We start from the raw sequence: 18,600 nt of genomic DNA, 5'->3' as shown, positions 1-18,600 counted from the left end.
TCCACCTCCACCTCAATGGCGGAGTACATGGAGTCTGCGCCGCCCCCGCCGCCTGCTAGTTACCAGGCGAGCGTCGAGGGCCAGCCGAAAAAGGAGCTGCATGCCCGGTCCGAGTCGCATGGTGAAGAGCCGCCACTGAAGTCGGCTAAACACGACGAAAACGCGTACCCTGGCAAGTCCAACGACCAGTACGACACGATTGATTTCCTCGGCAACGTGTCCGGCGGGCCACACGCCGCGGCCGCCGAGGCCCTCGCCACGTTCTCGTCGTCGGTGGGCGAGAGCGCGAACAACGCCAACATGTTTGTCCACGTGCCGCCGGCACCGAGTGGCGCGTCGCACTCAAACACCCAGAGCAGCGCGACGCCCCACGGGCCGCCGTTTTTGTGCCCTACGTGCAACACGAGCTACTCGCGTCTCGAGTACCTGCGCCGCCACGAGCGCCGCCACGCTGATATCCGCCCTTTCACCTGTGTCTGTGGAAAGAGCTTCTCGCGCAGCGATGTCCTCGCGCGTCACAAGACCAAGTGCAGGGTTGTGCTCGCGGGCGAATCCGAAGCGCCTTCAGACCGCAAGAATGAGCGCCGCACGAATGCGCCCCGCACGACGCGTGCGCGTGCCGCGTCGGCGTCCGCCCGCGCGAAGAACGACCGCGAGGAGGTCGCAGACCTGTCGGTGGACCCTGCGCTGTCCAACGCAGTGGACCTCTCGATGCAGCCCCCGCCACCGCTCGAGGGCGAGGAGCAGCAGGGTGACGAGGTGGAGTCCTACGGTTTCTCGAACGCGCCGCCGACCTACGCCCACCAAGGCCCCTATAGCCAGGACGGCGAGCACGGCGCGCCGCACGCGGCCAAGTCGGGCCACTACGGCGGCGCCGGTGCTCCGGTGCACGGCATGCCGCACCGTGCGCACGAGTCCAAGCTCTACTCGCAGCAGCACAACAGCTCGGCGATCCGCGGCGCGCCCTACGTGAGCGGCTCCGCGGCGATCCACCCCGAGCTGTCCTCGCGCAACGCCGGCGTGTACGGCCACAGTGGCTCGCACACGCCGACCGGCACAAACGGGGCAAACAGCCCCAACTCGAACAACTCGGCGTCGAGCCCCTATTATGCCCACTCGGACGCGCCGCCGCCCCACGCGTCCTACTCGTCGAGCAACCTGCGCGAGAGCGACGCCCCGAGCACGCAGGGCGCATCGAACTCTGCACCCGCCCCGGCCGGCGCGCCGGGCAACGGACCGTACCCGATCGGCAAGGAGCCCGCGCGGTACTCGGTGCCTTCGTCGGGCCCGCTTTCGCCCTTCTCCAACACGGCGCTGAGCTCTACGATGTCGCCCTATCTCTCAGCCTTTTCGTGCGCGCGCGATATCCCGCACTCGTCGTCTCCTCGCCCTGCGTCGTCGGGCAACGCAACGTCGAACACCCCGGCCTCGAACGCGGCCAGCGCCCCCGACGCCCCCGCCCCGTCCGACCAAGCATAGGACCGTAGACGCTCGCCTCCACCGAGCTCCCGCTGCTGACTAATACTAGGGGTGGACCCCGCGCTGGCGTACGCTCAACGACCGTGCGTTCCCCGGGACTGGATAGGTGTGCTAGCGGTTGCGCGATGCCGACGTCTAGACATGCCCCAGTGGCTCCTATAGAGCGCAGGCCCGCTCAAGGAAGCGGGCCGTTTTCCCGCCAGGAACTGATCCGCGTCCTCCAGCAGTCGCTGCAGGATCTCGGGCTAGAGGAGAGCTTTCGCACGCTGCAGCAAGAGTCGCGCGTGAACCTGGAAGCGCCCATCGTAGCTGAGTTTCGTGCAGCAGTGCTCGAGGGGCGCTGGGAGACTGCAGAAGCAGAGCTTGCGCGCGCGGTGTCCGATGAGTCGGTGCAGATCTCTGCACCGCCGCCGGGCGCTTTTAGCGACGCATACGCCGCGAGTGGGTCGAGCGCGAGTGCACAAGGCGCGGCATACGTCCGGTTCCAGCTGTACGAGCAGCAGTACCTCGAACTGCTCGAGGCGAGGCAGGTGTCGCCCGCGCTGCGCATCCTGCGCGAGCGCCTCGCGCCGCTTGCGCCGCAGGCGACGCGCCTGCAGATACTCAGCGCGCTCGTGCTCTGTGAAAGCCAGGCGGAGTTGTATGAGCGTGCGAACTGGGACGGCGCGCACGGCACATCGCGCCGCCGCCTGATGGACCGCATCGAGAGCGTGGTGGACACCGAGTCGATGCTGCCCAGCGGGCGTCTCTTGCACCTGCTCGAGCAGGCCGCCGCGTTTCAGCGCGTCCAAGATCCCTACTATACCGCAGATGTGCAAGGAGAAGGGCGCCCTAGTCTGCTGACCGACTTTACCGCGAGCCCCGACACGTTTCCCCGCCAGCTCACGCATACACTCCGAGGACACACCGACGAGGTGTGGATTGTGCGTTTCTCGCACGCGGGCAAGCTGCTTGCGACCGCCGGCCGCGACTGCGTGGTGACACTATGGGACATTGACGACGGCTTTTGCATGGTCGGCCGCTTTGGGCACCGCGACCCTGTATCCAGCCTCGACTTTTCGCCCGACGATACCAAGCTCCTGGTCGCAAGCGAAGAGGAGATCACGGTGTGGGACCTCGCGACGACGCAAGGCGCGACCTACGTCGAGCACGAGCACACCGTGTCTTCAGCACGCTGGCTGCCGCCCATCGAGACGCTGACGTGCCCCCAAGGGCAGCCGCCCGTGTTTGTGAGCGGCGCGATGGATCGCGCGATTCTCTTTTGGGGCGAAGACGGAAAGGTGCTGTCGCGCTACGATATGGGCCCATTCCGCGTGACGGCGCTCGACGTCTCGCCGGACGGTCGCTACATGGTCGCGTTGGGATGGTCCCCGCCGCCGTCCAAGTCGTCCGTGCGCCCCGAGATGCCGCTGCGCGAAGGACGCACGCGCCATCAAGGGCTCACGCACGACTCGTCCACCACGACGCTCCTCCCCCTGTCGCTGACAGGCGGCGCCTTTATCCCCTATGATATCCGACACTATACAAGCGTCACGGGCCGCGGGCCGACCAACTTTGACCTCTTGTCGGTCCCCCCCTCGATTTCTGGCGAGGATGCGCCTCACTCCCGCCGCGCCCCCCGCCCCCCGTCCGACGAGCCGCGCGAGGCGATCGAGGAACCGACCGAGGAAGTGCCTGCTGCCCAGAGTTCGCGCGAGCGCCGTCCTGGCGACCATGCGCGTATTCTGATCTACGACCTGCACGCGCACGCGGAGATCTGCTCGCTCTATGTGCGCGACATGCTCAACAGCGTCGCCATTTCGAGTGATTCGCGCTTTGCGCTTCTGAGTGGCATCGCCGACGATATTGTGCTGCTCGAGCTCTCTACGCAGAACCTGCTGCAGCACTACCACGGCCACCGCGCGTCCGAGTTTGTGATCCGTGCGACGTTTGGCGGCGCCGGCGAGGACCTGGCCGGTGGCATCAGTGCGCCGTTTGTCGCGAGCGGCTCCGAGGACGCCCGGATCTATGTGTGGCACCGTGCCTCGGGGCGTCTGCTCGAGAACAGCTGCGCGCATAGCCACGGCGCCGTGAACGACGTCGCGTGGCGCCCCCGCCACGCGCACATGATGGCCTCGGGCGGCGACGACGGTCTCGTCCGCATCTGGCAGCCGACGCTACTGGAAAAAGAGCCGATTCAGCGCATGACCAAAGACGATCCTGTACAAGCTACGAGCCGCACGGGCACTTTTGCGCACCTTGATTGGCAGCGTCCTACTGAAACCAAAGACGAGCCAATGGAAGATGAAGAGGCGCCCGAAGCGAGCCCCGACGACGTGGTGCCTGACTTAGCACGTCCGGGGCACCGACGCAATGGACGCGAAGCCACGCCGGCCGCCCCCGCTTTCTCAGGGCGTATCCGTGCGCTAGCCACTCCGGAGCGCGCCGCGCCGCCCGCCGCTTCGCACACCAGTGCGGCTCCCTCACGGCCTCATCTCCTGCCTTGGTAATGCGTGGTTGTGCATAATCTTCGCCAATCAATGTGTGCAGCTGCCTGTTTCTCGCGCGGGGAAAAACTCGAGGTTAATTCTGCAGTCGAGTCATACCTTCTTATCACTCTTTGTGATTGGCTGTCGGGAAAAAATGGATGCCGGAATTAAGCCATTTGATCACTTCGCAGCGCATTGGGCCTGTAAGAAGGCTGCGTGCCCGGCAAGTGCCGGTCATGCGCCTTGGCACATAGGCGTGGGCGCAAACGAACACTATATAGCCCTTGCCAGTCCTTCTTCTCTTCCTCACCTCTGCACAAATTGCTCAACATGACCCTTTAAAGATTATTGATTGAACGTAAATTTTGTGCAAGACAGCGCCTGTCTTTCTTATCCTAACATGCGCCTTCCACCAATTGGAACCTGATCAGCTATTGCAGCTGTAGCCACTATCATCATGATGTTGCCCACACGCTTTTTGGACGCTTCGGAGCCTTTCTCTGGAGCTTATGAACTACTGCCAACCTAAACAACACGCTACTCCGCCTACTGAGCCCACCGAGCCAGGAGGTTTTCTTGCGTATCCTGCATCTTCTATCCGCCCGCTTAATCGGATGTCTACTCAAATGAACCACTGGGACATGGATCTTGCTATGCCCCCTGAGACCCTTGGTCTGAAGAGGGAGGAGACGGAACTCTCAACGAGCCTCTCCCTCTCGCTGCTTCCCCTTCCGCACCTCAACGGCTGCGAGAACATTGAGTCGAACTGGAGCGACACGTCCCCCACTGGTATGTCGGACTCGCTCCTGTCGCTCGACTTTGACCCCAACCACGAGCTTTGCTCGTCGGTGCATGGAAGCGAGGCTGTCCTAAACAGTGGCAGCCTCTCGGAGCAGTCGCCGCAGCTGGTCACCCCCACGGACTCGGTGCACTCGACGCTCTTTTCGCCTTTGACTGGCGCGCTCTTTAACGCGGAGAACGCGCAGGAGACGGCTGCGCCTCCGCGCAAGCGCTCGTGCAACGAGTCCGAGCATGTCGGCATGTCGTTCCCCAGCGGCATGGGCGACTTCACTCTCTTCCCGAAGGAGGACGAGCCTTGGGCCAAGTCCTCGCTGGAGAACAAGCCGCAGAGCGCTGCTGTGTTGAACCTATTGAACACGCTCAACACGCCGCCTTCGGCTTCACCCCAGCAGGTCATGACCGCGTCGCTGCCCGAGATTCACTCGTCGCCCCAAGAGGCGGCGTGTACCCCGGCGACGCTTTCGGCCTCGACGCCGAGCGTCGCGGGTGGTCAAGGCACGCGCCGTCGTCGTCGTGACGCCGACGAGCTGCTTCCGATTAACGCGCCGATCCAGCCGCGGACCTACCACACGGAGTCTGCGACGTCGCGCCGCGACTCGGGAAGCCGCGCGTCGGAGGGCTCGCCGCCGTGCGACGTGAGTGACTCGCCCAACCTTGGTATGGAGGGTAGCCAGGACCTGGATGCTCGTTCGCTCAAGCGTCTGAGCAACACGCTGGCTGCGCGTCGCTCGCGCCACCGCAAGGCGGAGGAGCTCAAGCGTCTGCACGACACGATTGAGGAGCTGCGGAAGGAGGCGTCTGCATGGAAGAAGCGGTGCGAGGCTGCCGAGAAGGAGCGCGACCGCGCATGGATGATGAACGTGCCCATGTAAGCTCGTAGAGTGAAGAAGTGACTGCTTCCATAATCGTGCCGTGCGATTGGCTAAGCCTATCCGCTATGTCTACTCGGCCTTGGGCTTGTCCTCGCCGGCAGCGTCAATCAAGAGGCCGGCCTTTTGGAGCATCGACTCGAGCTCGCCGGTCTGGTGCACTGGGGTTAGTGAACACACGTACTGTTCAGCATGATATCGCAGCCACCGACAAACTCGCCGTTGATGTAGACCTGGGGAATGGTAGGCCAGTCGCTAAACTCCTTGATACCATCGCGCAGTTCCTGGTCCTCGAGGCAGTTGTACGTCGCCACAAGGTCGGGCTTGACGCCCTGCACCTGCAGGATCTGGAGCACAGCGCGCGAGAAACCGCATTGCGGCATCTCGGGAGAGCCCTTCATGAAGACCACCAGCGGGTCTTCCTTGACCGCATTCTGGATCTTGGTACGGGTCTGGGTAGAGAGCAGGCGCACGAGCGACGGCGTAATGGCCGAGTGCGCGGCAACACGGGGAACGGCGAGCGATGGCCGCTGAGTTAGTCGCGAAACGTACCAGGAAAGTCGAGGCGGCCTGACGAACAAACATGGCGTGGGGTGTGTGTGGCGAAAGCGCCGGCCACTCCCTTTCGCCGACAGCCTAATTCCACGACAGGGAATTACACACTTTTTTTTCGGCGGGTCTTCTTTCCTGCGCACACGACGGTACGTACGCGTGGGCAGGCCGCAAGGATGAAGAAACATTAGATGACGAGTATGAGGACTGGGAGGCGACGCATTAGCGTCGCGCCCAGAGCGCTACGCTCCGGCGTGCGCGGCCGATGCTTCCAACCTGGCTACCAACCTGAGCAATGCCTGCCCTTTTTTGCGAACATGCTAATACAGATATGGCAGCGCCGCGATGCGATGACGAGTCGGATTACGGTACGGACGACGAGCTCGAGGTATCGAACGTGCACCTCGGCCTCGCGGACGGACCACTAGAGGCGGAAGACGAAGAGAACCCGTTGGTGTCGCGCATCGGCGGGCGCCCTGCGTGGCTGCCGCTGCGTGCAGAGAATGTTCCCCCGGCGTCGCTGGTCGAGTGCGCGGCATGCAAGCAGCCGATGCAGCTCCTGGTGCAAATCTTTGCGCCGCTCGAGGACTCGCCGTACGACCGCAACCTGCTCGTGTGGGGATGTGCACATGCCGCGTGCCAGCGCAAGGCCCAAGGAAGGTAAGTACACACCGGGTGCATAAGGATGAGTGGCAATTTCTTCACTTGAGGCGCGTGCGTCGCATGAAACAAAAGCCAACTTTGACTATTTTATTTCTATCTGATTTGCACCCTCTTTTCAAGAACATGCTAACGACAGTGTGCGCGTAGTCCGTATGCTCAAGCACAATGATCGCTGGGCGGCGAAGCTCGAAAAGCAGCGCCAGCGCCGCGAGGCGCGCGAGGCGCGCATCGCCGAGCAAAAGAAGAAGGAGGCCGACGCCGACGCGGAGCGCGCACGCCGCGAGCTCTCCTCCAACCCTTTCTCGATGTCGGGCAAGGGTACGACGCCGTCGCTCTTTGGCAGCGGCTCACTCTTTGACGCCAAGCCGGCAGACGCGCCTGCGCCCCAAAAGGAAGAGCAGAAAGAGGAGGTCCAAGAGAACGACGAAGACGACGACGAAGACGACTATGACGAAGACGAACGCCTGGCGGAAGAGCTGGCCATCAAAGCCTCGCTAGAGGAGCAGCGTGCGCAGCTCGGCGCCGACAAGGACTGGGCGCGCACGGCTGCCCGCTATACCCCCGCATTATACCTGAACACGATCCCCGAGCCGGCGCGCAACGTCGAGGCCGCCGAGCAGCCGTCCAAGGCGACGCTCGCACGTGCCCAAGAGACCGGTGCGGACATGGACGAAGGCGACGAGGAGGAGTACGAGCAAATGACCGTCGAAGGTATGGACACTATCTTTGAGCGCTTCACCGCACGCCTCGGCTCAGAGGCGCGGCAAGTCGTACGATACGAGTACGACGGCGCGCCGTTGCCTTTCTCCGGTGCCGGCTCGGTGTACAAGAAGCTGTGGCCCAACGGCCAGTACACGGCCCAGAGCGTTCCCCCATGCGAAAAGTGCGGAGCGCCGCGTGTATTCGAGGTGCAGCTCATGCCGAACCTTGCCAACCTCCTCCGTGCCGACCGCCTCGAAGGCCTCGGCGAGCGCGCCGGCGGCGACAGCGAGGCGCAGCGCCGCGCCGAGATTGCCTCAACGCTCGGCCTGCCGATGGACGCGGATGCCTCGCAGATGCCTACTGGCATTGTCTGGAGCACCGTGTTCGTGTTTGTCTGCAGCAAGGACTGCACACCTAGCCCCGCCGAGGGCTGGGCCGAAGAGTGGGCCGGCGTCCAGTTTGAGGGCGAATTGTAGCCAATGTACAGTAGCGAATTACTCCGTCCTCCACATCCCCAACCGACCGCGATGAGCGTCCAGCGGCGCGAGGCGTCGCGTATCGACGAGAAGCTCGCCGAGGGCGGCGATGCGTATGTGTGGTCGCTCGAGTTCTTCCCCCCCAAGACGGTCGAGGGTCTTGCCAACCTCTTTGCGCGTATCCACCGCATGGCGGGCAATCTGCGCCCCGGCTGGGTGCATGTGACATGGGGCGCCAGCGGGTCGACACGCAACAGCTCGCTGGAGCTTGCGGTGCGCGTGCAGAAAGGCATCCTCGACCCCGTCGTGCCGTGGGATACCGAAGAGGCGGATGCTGCGCCGCCCGGCACGAACGGATGCGACGTGTGTCTGCATCTGACATGCACCAATGTCGAGCGCACGATCCTCGATGCTACGCTCGCGCAGGCGAAACGTGCCGGGATCCGCAACATCCTTGCCCTCCGTGGTGATCCTCCTCGTGGCGAGGAGTACTGGATCGCGTCCGATACGCGATTCCAGCACGCGATCGACCTCGTGCGCTATATTCGTGCGCAGCACGGCGACTATTTCTGTATCGGTGTCGCGAGCTACCCCGAAGGCTTTACCGAGGAGACGCAGTGCGACATCTACCGCGATCTCGACTTTTTGAAGCAGAAACAGGAAGCGGGCGCGCAGTTTGTCGTGACGCAGTTCTTTTACGATGTCGACCTCTTTGTGCGATGGGTCCAGCTGTGCCGCAAGCGCGGCATCACGATTCCCATTATTCCCGGCATTATGCCGATCCAAAACTACAGCAGCTTCCGGCGCATGACGAATCTCTGTCATGTCACCACGCCCCCGGACCTGATCCAGGCGCTCGAGGGAGTCCGGATGGACGACGCCAAAGTGAAAGATTTTGGCGTGCAGTTTGCCGAGCAGACCATCGCCAAGATCAAGAAGGAGACGGATATCCGCGCATTTCACATCTACACGCTGAACCTCGAAAAGAGCGTGACCCGCGTCGTGAATGCGCTCCAAGCGCCGGACGCCGCGCCCCCGGTCGCCCCCAAGTCGCCGACGAGCAACTGGCCGACGGTGTCTGGCTGGGAGACCTGGGACGAGTTCCCCAATGGTCGTTACGGTGACGCGCGTAGTCCTGCGTTTGGTGAGCTCGATGGCTACGGCGCCAGCCTCAAGGTCCCCCCGGAAGAAGCGACGCGTCTCTGGGGCGCGCCCGTCGACGAAGACGACATTGCGAAGCTCTTTACCGCGTACGTCTCTGGCAAGCTCTCGTGCATCCCGTGGTGCGATATTCCGGTGTGGGACGAGACGGTGCAGCTCCTTCCGACGCTTTTGCGCCTTAACCAGCCCAAGAGCGAAGGCGGCAAGAGCTGGTGGACGGTCGGCTCGCAGCCCGCTGTCGACGGCATCGACAGCGGCGACCCCACCTTTGGCTTCGGGCCGAGCAACGGCTTCATCTTCCAAAAGTCCTTTGTCGAGCTCTTTGTGACCGACGCCGAGAAGGAGGCGCTGGTCAAGGCCATCGACGCGAGCACCACGCCGGTGACCTACTTTGCCGGCACGTGCGATCCCGAGACGTTTGAGACGAACGTCGAAGCGAATGGTCTGAACGCCGTGACCTGGGGCGTGTTCCCGGGCAAGGAAGTCGCGCAGTCGACCATCATCGAAGAGCAGTCGTTCCGTGCGTGGTGTGAAGAGGCGTTTGCGATCTGGAGCGAGTGGGAGCTGCTGTTCCCTGCGCGCTCCGCCACCCGCAAGCTCCTGCGCTCGATTCACGACACGCGCTGGCTGGTGACCGTCGTGCACCACGACTACAAGGATCCCGACGCACTCTGGAAGCTGCTCGATGGGTTGTAATTCCAAAAGCCGCTCCAACAGCGGTACGAAAATAGTTCTGTACATTCAACTGGGGACATTTACTACGACGCCTCGTCCTGTTCTGGGTCTTTGCCGGTATCCGGGAGCTGGTTGCCCTGCTTGCCGCGCCACAGGCCGGTGGCCTGGTCGACCTTGCCGTAAATGTGCGTCGACTGGTTGCTGCGCAGCGCAGTGACCCACTCCGAGACGATTTGCTTGCTGTCGACCATGACATTGATCTCTTGCGAGTGATACCAGCTCTGGGTGTCCTGGTTGCCGCTGCCGAGGATGCCGACGCGTCCGTCGATCGCGGCAAACTTTACGTGGCAGTTGCGCTGCTTGCGCACAGCATTCAAAGGGCGGTCCATGTCTTTTCCGGTGTACCAGTAGACTTCCAGGAAACGCTCGTAGCCTTTGCCTTCCTGGTGCAGTGCCTTGTACATTTTTGCGACCACTTGTTCGTTCGTGCCGCCCTGGAAGGGCATGCTTTCGCTCTTGTCGTTGAAGCCGAGATCCAGCCACAGCTCCACGCGCACGCCGCGGCGCACGCACGCAAGGACCGCTGCACGCACAGGCGTCGCATTCAGCGTGGGACTCTGAATGAAAACGTGTTTCTTGGCGTAGCGGAAGCCGGCGAGCCACGCGGCCGCCTGGGGATTTTGGATGTCATCGTGCCCGGGACGGCCCCACGGGCGGCGGTTCACCAGCGCCATCGGCACGGGCTCGTGCGGTGTGTGGAAGATGAGCGGCTCAAAGTCGAGCAGGCCCATCATGTGCTGCGCGTCCCATCCGCCACGGCTCTGCTCAATGACTTCAGGGCGCAGCTCGCCGCGCACCCGCGAGTTGTTCGCAAAGTCGAGCGAGCTGGTGATGCGCGCAAGGCGCTGCGCCGCGATCGACGGATTAATGTTGGCCCCGCGCGTAGTTGCCAGCTGATTGCGCTGCACGTTCCAGCTGCTGCTGCTGTCTTTGCCGAGCATGCGCAGCGCACTGCCCGCCAGCGGCCCCGGGCTCGTCTCGCGCGGCCGGTCCTGTGCGGCGCGCGCCTTGTTCTTCCAGATGGCCGCCGCACGGCGCACCGCCGTTTCTTGGTCGACCTTGGACGAAGGCGCGGCATTTTGTGCCGCGCGCTGATCCGTGGCATTCGCACGCGCCTGGATCATGTGCTCGACGAGGTCCGCGATGTGCACCCGCATCGGGATTGCCTGCTGCCGTTCGGTCTCCTGGTCGTCCATTTTGAGCTGGGAGATGGCGGTGCGCGACATAATTTTGAGCTGCTCTTGCGAGAGCTGCGGCATGGAGTTGCCGCCTTGCAAAAAGGCGCTCGCGTCGACATGCGGCGACGCGGGACGCCCGAGGCACGGCAGCGGAGGGTTCAGCTCGTTGCCCCACGAGATGAGCGCGTGGTCGTACACGGCGTTCACGATATCGCCCTCGAGGCGGATGCACGCCTCGAGGTTCGGGCGGTCCTGGATATTAATGCTGTTGAGCAGCGCGACCGATCGGTCTACCAGGAGGAGCTTTGCGTGGAAGGTGCCCATGATCGGGCGGTGGTAGTTGAGAATCTCGAGGTCGATGTGGGTCAGCTCGTCCGGCGCAGGCAGACCGTTGGCCTTCCACTTGGCCGGCGGCACGGGCTTGCGCATCCGGAAGAGGTCCGCCAGCGTCTGAGGGCCACGGTCCCACATGATCTTCATCACAATTTTGCCGCCGCGCGCTTTGGTGCGGCTGTTGAGCTCGCGGATCGCGTCCGAGATCTTGTCGACGTTCTTGCCTTGCTGCCAGTAGTTGGTCAGGAGCACGACCTCTTCTTTGGCGTCCACAATACAGTGGTAATAATGCTGGACAATGTCGGGGCCTGTCGAAAAGATCGACAGAGGCACGACACCGGTCGACGCAAGGATCTGCGGCGAGACGACACCGCTCATGGGGTTGTAGTGCAGCGCCAGCATGCAGTCGGCCAGCAGCTGGAGATAGAGCTCGCTAGGGCCACCCTCGGACTCGGGCTTGTACCCATAGTATGTACGCACCGCCTCCAACTCTTCCGCACTGGGGGGCGCGTTCCGGGGAGAGGTTGCGCCCTGCTCCCAGTGCCAGTGCTTGGCACGCTCAGCTGTGCTCGTGCCGCCGAGGTAGTGGTGCAGGGGGCCACGCAGCAATTGTTTGATTACATGCTCAGCAGAATCATTGCTATTCTTTGCGAGGCATGCTGTCACCGTCTGGTCGTGCTGCGAAGCAGCAGGCTCCGAAGCCATCGCGAGCGCGAACGAACCCGAATCGCTCCCCACAAACGATTCCGGACATTCTTACGTCATAATTAGGTGGAGGCCGCCATGCCGCGTGCGAGGCTCCAAGCGGCGTGGGCCCACGCGCGGCGCGCCGAGCAGGAGCTTGCGGCGCTCGTCGAGGAGGAAGACACGTACAATGGCTTTCCAGATGACCTGCCGGGTGCGTACATCCAGCTGCGGCGCGAGCACGAGGCGCTGCGCGCCAAGTACGAGGAAGAACGCGAGGCATGGCTCGCATTCAAGGCATGGTGGCGCTCGCGTGTACGTGAGCGCCGCGCAATAAAGCGCGCACAGCCCGAGCCCGACGAGGTGCCGGAAGCGCAGGGCAGCACTCCGTCGACGCCACGGAAACGGCGCACAGAAATCACGAGTCCAGTGCAACCCCCGATACCCACACCCCGCCGCAGCCGCGAGCGCGTGCTACAGCACAGGACGCACGTACGCCAGCTCCTGCAAGAGAACCCGGCGCTCTTTAAAGGTAACGGGCGGTACGCGGACGCTGCGCCTCGCGCGCCACGGGCGCCGGCGAGCGCACCGGCACGTAGTCGGCGCCAGATGCACGCCGCGGACTGTGCGTGCTGCCGTGATGTACGTCTATGGCCTAACACAGTATTACGCAGCCGTAGGCCGCCCAGCGAAGCCCGAGGGGACGCAGAGCCCCAGCGACGACGCACAGAAAAGTGCACACGCACGCCGCCAGGTCTCTTCACGACACCGGCATACGGATGCGCCGGATCCGACACCGCCAGACTACTGGTATGCACCTCGACTCACCCAGGCAACTCCATTTTCCCAGCTCCCAGGAAGCCGCCGAAATCAATCGCCGCGCACGGGCGGACTAAGTGGAGGTTGCCATAGGATGCAAACCCGGCGTGCCTCGTCGCGCCTCGCGACGCGCCTCGAGGAAAAGACCGAGCCTGCGGTGGATGCGGGGCAAAAGAGACGTGCGGAAGCGTCGCCGACGCCTCCTCGAGGGCGCGCTGCGCCGAAAAAAGCGCGCGCTGCGCCGAAAAAGAAGGGCGATACTGCCCCTGCCGAGGCGGGTCCGAGCACGCCGAAAGAGCGCGTGCGTGCGCGGCCCGCGCCACAAGCGCCCTCTAGCGAGTCCGAATCGGACTCGGATACCCCTGTGCGTGTGCGGCGGCGTGCGCGTGCGTCGGCATCGGCTGCCGAGATGGCCCGCTCGCTTCCGCCCCTGTCGCTTCCGGCACGCCCCCACTCTCTGCACGCGCTGCCGGACGAGAAACTCGCGCAGCTCAGTGCGCATGAGCGTGCGCGCCGTCTTTTGCATGTCGGTGCGACGCCGGAAGCGTTGCCATGCCGCCAGCAGCAGTTCCTCGACGTGCTCGAGTGCACGACCGATGCGCTGCGAGCCGGCGCCGGCGAGTGTGCGTACATCTACGGTGTGCCCGGCACCGGCAAGACGGCTACTGTTCGGGAGGCGATCCGTACGCTGGAGCACCGCAAAGCGCGTGGCGAGATCCCCGCCTTTCAGTTTGTCGAGATCAACGGCATGAAACTCGCCAGTGCCATGCAGGCCTATACGGAACTCTGGAGCGCGGTGCACGGCGGCAAGCGGCTGCACCCCCGCGCCGCCCTCTCGCGGCTTACGGCCCACTTTAATGCAGGCAATGGTGAGCACCGTGCGCCGATTGTCGTGCTGATGGACGAGCTCGACCTGTTTGTCACGTCGCGGCAGGATGTCATCTACAACCTCTTCCACTGGCCCAACCTTCCCGGGAGCAACCTCGTGGTGATTGCCGTGGCGAATACGATGGACCTGCCCGAGCGTACGCTGCAGCCCAAGGTCGCGAGCCGCCTTGGCATGACGCGCATTCCCTTTATGCCTTATACCGATCGCCAGCTCCTGGATATCGTGCGTGCACGCCTCGATATCGACGAGCAAGGCACGCGCGTCGGAACCTCGGCGGCGACCCAAGGATGCGAGCACGTCTTTCGCGTCGATGCACTCATGTTTGCCTCGAAGCGCGTCGCGAACGTCTCGGGCGACGCGCGGCGCATGCTCGACGTGTGCCGCCGCGCCGTCGAGCTCGCCGAGCACCGTGCCGCGGTCGCGGGGTGCGACGCGGACCCGATCTCCATCCTCGAGATCCGCGAGGTGCTCGACAAGATGGCGCGCTCGGGCCGCGCGGCGCACGTCGCGGCGCTTTCGCTGCACGCCAAGCTCCTGCTGTCGAGCATGTATGCGTGCGCACGACGCAACGAGGTCGCCGAAGTGGTCTGGGGTGACGTCCTTTCCCACCACGCCTCGCTGTGCCGTACACACTCTGTGGCACGCCTTGGCACGACCCACGACACGGGCATTCAAGACTACAATGAGCACGAGCTTCTCCGTCCGCTCGCGACACTATGTGCATTGGGTATTGTCGTCGCCGTCGGTGCAGGCGCCGGCTCGGCACGCGCGGGTCCCCACGCGCGGTATTTGGTCGTGATTCCCGAGGAAGAAGGGAAGCATGCGCTGCAAGACGCACGCATTCCTGGCCTCTAGGCTACGCGCTGGAGCAGGCAATAGTCCCCGTAGCGCAGCGTCGCATCCCAGCCCGGGATGCGGTGCGCAAGCATGTCGGGCAGCCACAGGGTCCGCGCGAGCGTCGCGAGGAGGCGGCGCCCGAGCGACAGGCCCTGGGCGGCGTTGCGGCTGCCTTCTGCGTCGAGGAACGGGCGGCAGGCGATGCGCGTCCATGCGTCGTCGTGCGCATACCGCGGCTCGCGCGCCGTCGGCGCACGCAGCGGGAAGTCGACGTCGACGAGGTAGTCGCAGCGCGCCACGTCCACGTACCGGTCCGTTTCTTCCTTGTTCAGCTCGTTGACGGTCGTCGGCACATGGCGCGTGGCATTGCCCCACGGCCACACGAGCGACGCGGCCTCTAGAGCGGGGTGCTTGTCGTGCTCTCCGGGCGCGTTTACAAAGTGGTGGGGCAGAATGCCACGGAACTCGCTCTCGATAAACTGCACGTCGACGCTGCGCGGCACGAAAAAGTGCGACGGGAAACGGTGCCACTCTTTGCCGTAGCACAGCGTTGCATCTTCGTCTGGCAGCGCCTGCACCACGTCCATCGGCGCGTGGTAATGGTGCACCAGCGCCACAAGGCGCAGCACGCCAAGCACACAGGCTAGCAGCAGCGGCGCAAGCGTAAAGAGGGGGAAGAGGATCGTACGCGACGCGCGGTACGGCGAGCGCGTCAGGCGCAGGTAGGCCGCCTCGAGCCACGCACGCAGAATGTACAGCGCGACCGCCGCATTAAAGCACAGCAGGGGGTAGACGGGGTACAGGAAACGCTCTTCCTTGTGGGGCTGCGCCGTAAGCATGCCGATCCACAGATAGACCGGCAGCAGACGCAGCGCGAGAAGCAGCGACGGACTCGAGCCGGACACTGCCGCCGCGCCGCCTTTGCGCGGCGTGCGCGTGCCGGGAAAGTCGCCCGTGAAGCGCGCAGGAACGCGCGCCGCGGTCAGCAGGACGGCAGGCAGAGCAGCAAAAGCAAGCGGCGCCACGACGCTCACGTTCAGCAAGAGGTTCACCACGTAGTACGACCACGGCTCGACGCCGTACAGCTCGGGGCTAATACCCCGTGTGCGGCCCAGCACATTGTACAGGACCGTATTGAGAGCGACAAACGTCGGGCGGCCGTAGGCCAGCGCGTCGACGGCGACGATCGGCACGGCTAGGAAACTCGCCGCAAGCACAGCGAGGCCCCAGCGTGCCCAGCGGCGCGCGGCCCACTGCGTCGTCGCGCGCGCGTCCGCGCCGAGGAGAAACAGCTCTTCCCACACAAACGGCAAGGCAATGACCAGCGCATAGGGCCATCCGCCCAGCGCGCCGAGCGCAAACGCGATGGTCGCACCAAACGTGCGGCGAACATTCGCAAGCGAAGCGCGCGACATGGCGTACGCCATCGCGACGCTTGACGTGTACATGACAAACGTCGAAGGAAGGAGCGCGACCGACGCCATCGCAAGGCCGGCCGACGCGGCGAGGAACGTGAGTAGGTAGCGCGCGACGCGCGCATTCACGGCCACCGCAACGCTCCGGTATAGCGTCGCATCTGCCGCCGCCGACACGGCCGCGAGGACGAGGCGCAGCGTATAGAAAGCAAATGGGCCATTGGCCCAGTGGAGCACGACCGACGGCGCGACGGCATGCAGCGCAATGTACGCCCACGACCGGATCGCGTACTGCGGCGCATACTCCCACGTCTCAAACGCAGCGACCGGCGTCCTGCGGACCGCATCGGGCGATGCAAGAAGGTGCACGGGCTCCCAGTAGTTGTACACTGTGTTAGGCCACGGACCTACCTTCGTCGCAGTCGGCAATGATCATCCACACGGCAGCAGCGCCACGGATCACCAGCAGTAGCGCAAAGGCCGCAGCCCAGCTCGGGAGCCACGGGGGGCTGAGCTTCGGGTGATCACGCAGCAGCGGAGCACTGGACATGGCGTACAGAGTGTGCCCGATCGCCCGATGGTGTTGGCTACGACGATGCGCGTCCTGACGCTGAATTGCTGGTGCGTGCCGCGCCTGACGCAGGGGCCTCCGGTTCATCTCCAAGATGCGCACACAGCGCTTAAAGGCGCTGGCGGATCGCCTGGCAGAGACAGACTATGACGTGATTGCACTGCAAGAGATCTGGGTCGAGTCCGAAGACTGGCGGTACATGCGCAAAGTCTGTGCGAGCAACTATGCACACGGCACCTTTTTCCTGACGTACGTCGCGCGGCTCACGCAGGGGCGCGTTTGGATCCGGCCTCGCGATTCTGTCCAAGCACCCGATCGTGGACACGATCACGCACATGTACACGTTGACCGGTCGACCGATCTTTGTGCACCATGGCGACTGGATAGCGGGGAAGGCCTGTGGGTGTGCGACAATCACGCATCCGGAGCTGGGCCTCGTGGATATTTGGAATACACATGTACGCCCCTATACTCACGCAGTTTACCGCCGTCGGAGGTCAGGTGGGGCCGGAAACGCAGAGGGCTTTTCGCACGAGCGAGGCCTTTGAGCTCGCCGAGCTGTGTCGCGCCAGCGCCGAGCGTGGGCGCCACGTATTCTGTGTTGGCGACTTGAACTCGCTGCCCGAGTCGCTGTGCATGTCGCTTCTCTACGGCCTGGCTGGCCTGCAGGACTCGTTCGCAGCGGTGACGCAGCGCGACCCCGAATCGCCAGATGCAGGGATCACCTGCGACAGCCCGCGGAATACATGGACGGCCCACAAGACACTCGACGAGCGCGCGCTGCGCCACAACGGCAAGCGCCTCGACTATATCCTCTTTCGTGGACCGACGCAAGAGAAGAATCAGCTGCAGTGCACGGAGCACCAGGTCGTGTTCACCGAGCCGATCCTCGCCTATGGCGTCTCGTACTCGGACCACTTTGGCGTCGAGGCGATGTTTGCTACCAAAGGGTCCGAAGCAGCGCCCACCAAAGACGCGGCCGCCGACGTGCTGGGCCGCGCCCTCCCGGTGCTCCGCGATGCGCTCGTGCATGCGTACGCGTCGCAGCGCGTGAGCCTGCGTTGGTTCGTGGGGCTGCTTGGCATCGCCGTGGCACTGGTCGCTGCCAATGTGTGCTCCAGTGCATGGCTCGTGCACGGACGGAGTGTAGCGCCGTCGCTGATCACGGCGCTGCTTTTGATTCCCACCACCTGGGCAGGAACTACGGCACTGTACGACGGTATTGTGTGGGGTGAATGGCATAAGCGTATGTTGTCTATCTGACGCTAGGGGCACTCCGCTCGGTGATTGATCGAATGGAGACACGTCAAAGCGCTGTAGGAGAGGTATAGGCTAGTGGTTTGGTATATGATAAGAAAACTAATTGCAAGCGTTTACTGGCAGCACGAGCCGGCGGGCTTGGCGTCGCACGCGCACTTGTCGCCGCACGCGCACTTGTCGCCGCACGCGCACTTGTCGCCACAGGCGCACTTGTCACCGCACTTGCAGGGGTTGCACTCGCACTTTTCGCACTTGCACTTGTCGCCGCACTTGCAAGGGTTGCACTCGCACTTAACGCACTTGCACTTCTCAGCGCATTTGCAGGGGTTGCACGCACAAGTGGTACCGCACGAGCACTTTTCACCGCACTTGCAGGGGTTGCACTCGCACTTCTCACACTTGCACTTCTCAGCGCACTTGCAGGGGTTGCACTCGCACTTGGCGCACTTGCACTTGTCAGCGCACTTGCAGGGGTTGCACGCGCAGGTTGTACCGCACGAGCACTTCTCGGCGCAGGTGCACTTCGGGGCACACTCGCACTTGGGGGCGCAAGAGCACTTCTCGGCACAGGTGCACTTGGGAGCGCACTCACACTTCGGGGCACAGTTGCACATGGACATCTCGGTAGAGCTCTGAAGGGTTAGCTTCTGCGATGGGAGGCAAGTACACACCATTTGAAAGAGGATTGTGTTGTTGTGAGTTGCAAGC

General features: G+C 63.7%; 10 protein-coding genes across 10 annotated transcripts; 7 read left to right on the top strand and 3 right to left on the bottom strand.

Annotated features, from left to right (window-relative positions):
• Positions 1-15: 15 nt before the first annotated feature.
• MJAP1_000519 (uncharacterized protein) lies at positions 16-1,479 on the top strand (the record flags this gene model as incomplete). Its single annotated transcript, XM_060264488.1, has 1 exon — positions 16-1,479. The coding sequence occupies one exon, from the start codon at positions 16-18 to the stop codon at positions 1,477-1,479; it is 1,464 nt and encodes a 487-aa protein (XP_060120471.1).
• A 125-nt stretch (positions 1,480-1,604) lies between these two features.
• MJAP1_000518 (uncharacterized protein) lies at positions 1,605-3,968 on the top strand (the record flags this gene model as incomplete). Its single annotated transcript, XM_060264487.1, has 1 exon — positions 1,605-3,968. The coding sequence occupies one exon, from the start codon at positions 1,605-1,607 to the stop codon at positions 3,966-3,968; it is 2,364 nt and encodes a 787-aa protein (XP_060120470.1).
• Positions 3,969-4,561: 593 nt separating this feature from the next.
• MJAP1_000517 (uncharacterized protein) lies at positions 4,562-5,620 on the top strand (the record flags this gene model as incomplete). The annotated part of the gene is made up of 1 exon (XM_060264486.1): positions 4,562-5,620. One exon carries the CDS (start codon positions 4,562-4,564, stop codon positions 5,618-5,620), a length of 1,059 nt encoding a protein of 352 aa, XP_060120469.1.
• Positions 5,621-5,689: 69 nt separating this feature from the next.
• Positions 5,690-6,202, bottom strand: GRX5 (monothiol glutaredoxin grx5; the record flags this gene model as incomplete). Its single annotated transcript, XM_060264485.1, has 3 exons — positions 5,690-5,778; positions 5,802-6,147; positions 6,170-6,202. 3 exons carry the CDS (start codon positions 6,200-6,202, stop codon positions 5,690-5,692), a joined length of 468 nt encoding a protein of 155 aa, XP_060120468.1.
• Positions 6,203-6,500: 298 nt separating this feature from the next.
• MJAP1_000515 (uncharacterized protein) lies at positions 6,501-8,010 on the top strand (the record flags this gene model as incomplete). The annotated part of the gene is made up of 2 exons (XM_060264484.1): positions 6,501-6,829; positions 6,969-8,010. 2 exons carry the CDS (start codon positions 6,501-6,503, stop codon positions 8,008-8,010), a joined length of 1,371 nt encoding a protein of 456 aa, XP_060120467.1.
• Positions 8,011-8,061: 51 nt separating this feature from the next.
• Positions 8,062-9,867, top strand: MET12 (methylenetetrahydrofolate reductase [NAD(P)H]; the record flags this gene model as incomplete). The annotated part of the gene is made up of 1 exon (XM_060264483.1): positions 8,062-9,867. One exon carries the CDS (start codon positions 8,062-8,064, stop codon positions 9,865-9,867), a length of 1,806 nt encoding a protein of 601 aa, XP_060120466.1.
• A 62-nt stretch (positions 9,868-9,929) lies between these two features.
• Positions 9,930-12,122, bottom strand: MJAP1_000513 (uncharacterized protein; the record flags this gene model as incomplete). The annotated part of the gene is made up of 1 exon (XM_060264482.1): positions 9,930-12,122. One exon carries the CDS (start codon positions 12,120-12,122, stop codon positions 9,930-9,932), a length of 2,193 nt encoding a protein of 730 aa, XP_060120465.1.
• A 78-nt stretch (positions 12,123-12,200) lies between these two features.
• On the top strand, positions 12,201-14,608 carry ORC1 (Origin recognition complex, subunit 1; the record flags this gene model as incomplete). Its single annotated transcript, XM_060264481.1, has 4 exons — positions 12,201-12,633; positions 12,782-12,911; positions 13,014-14,406; positions 14,561-14,608. The coding sequence occupies 4 exons, from the start codon at positions 12,201-12,203 to the stop codon at positions 14,606-14,608; spliced, it is 2,004 nt and encodes a 667-aa protein (XP_060120464.1).
• A 52-nt stretch (positions 14,609-14,660) lies between these two features.
• Positions 14,661-16,611, bottom strand: ALG9 (dextrin dextranase; the record flags this gene model as incomplete). The annotated part of the gene is made up of 2 exons (XM_060264480.1): positions 14,661-16,450; positions 16,473-16,611. The coding sequence occupies 2 exons, from the start codon at positions 16,609-16,611 to the stop codon at positions 14,661-14,663; spliced, it is 1,929 nt and encodes a 642-aa protein (XP_060120463.1).
• A 115-nt stretch (positions 16,612-16,726) lies between these two features.
• ISC1 (sphingomyelin phosphodiesterase) lies at positions 16,727-17,895 on the top strand (the record flags this gene model as incomplete). The annotated part of the gene is made up of 3 exons (XM_060264479.1): positions 16,727-16,881; positions 16,904-17,090; positions 17,113-17,895. The coding sequence occupies 3 exons, from the start codon at positions 16,727-16,729 to the stop codon at positions 17,893-17,895; spliced, it is 1,125 nt and encodes a 374-aa protein (XP_060120462.1).
• Positions 17,896-18,600: the final 705 nt, after the last annotated feature.

This window comes from Malassezia japonica, chromosome 1 (genome assembly GCF_029542785.1).
Source record: "Malassezia japonica chromosome 1, complete sequence".
Classification (NCBI taxonomy): domain Eukaryota; kingdom Fungi; phylum Basidiomycota; class Malasseziomycetes; order Malasseziales; family Malasseziaceae; genus Malassezia; species Malassezia japonica.
The sequence above is the reverse complement of the archived record's forward strand: the minus strand, read 5'-3'. Positions and strand labels throughout refer to the sequence as shown.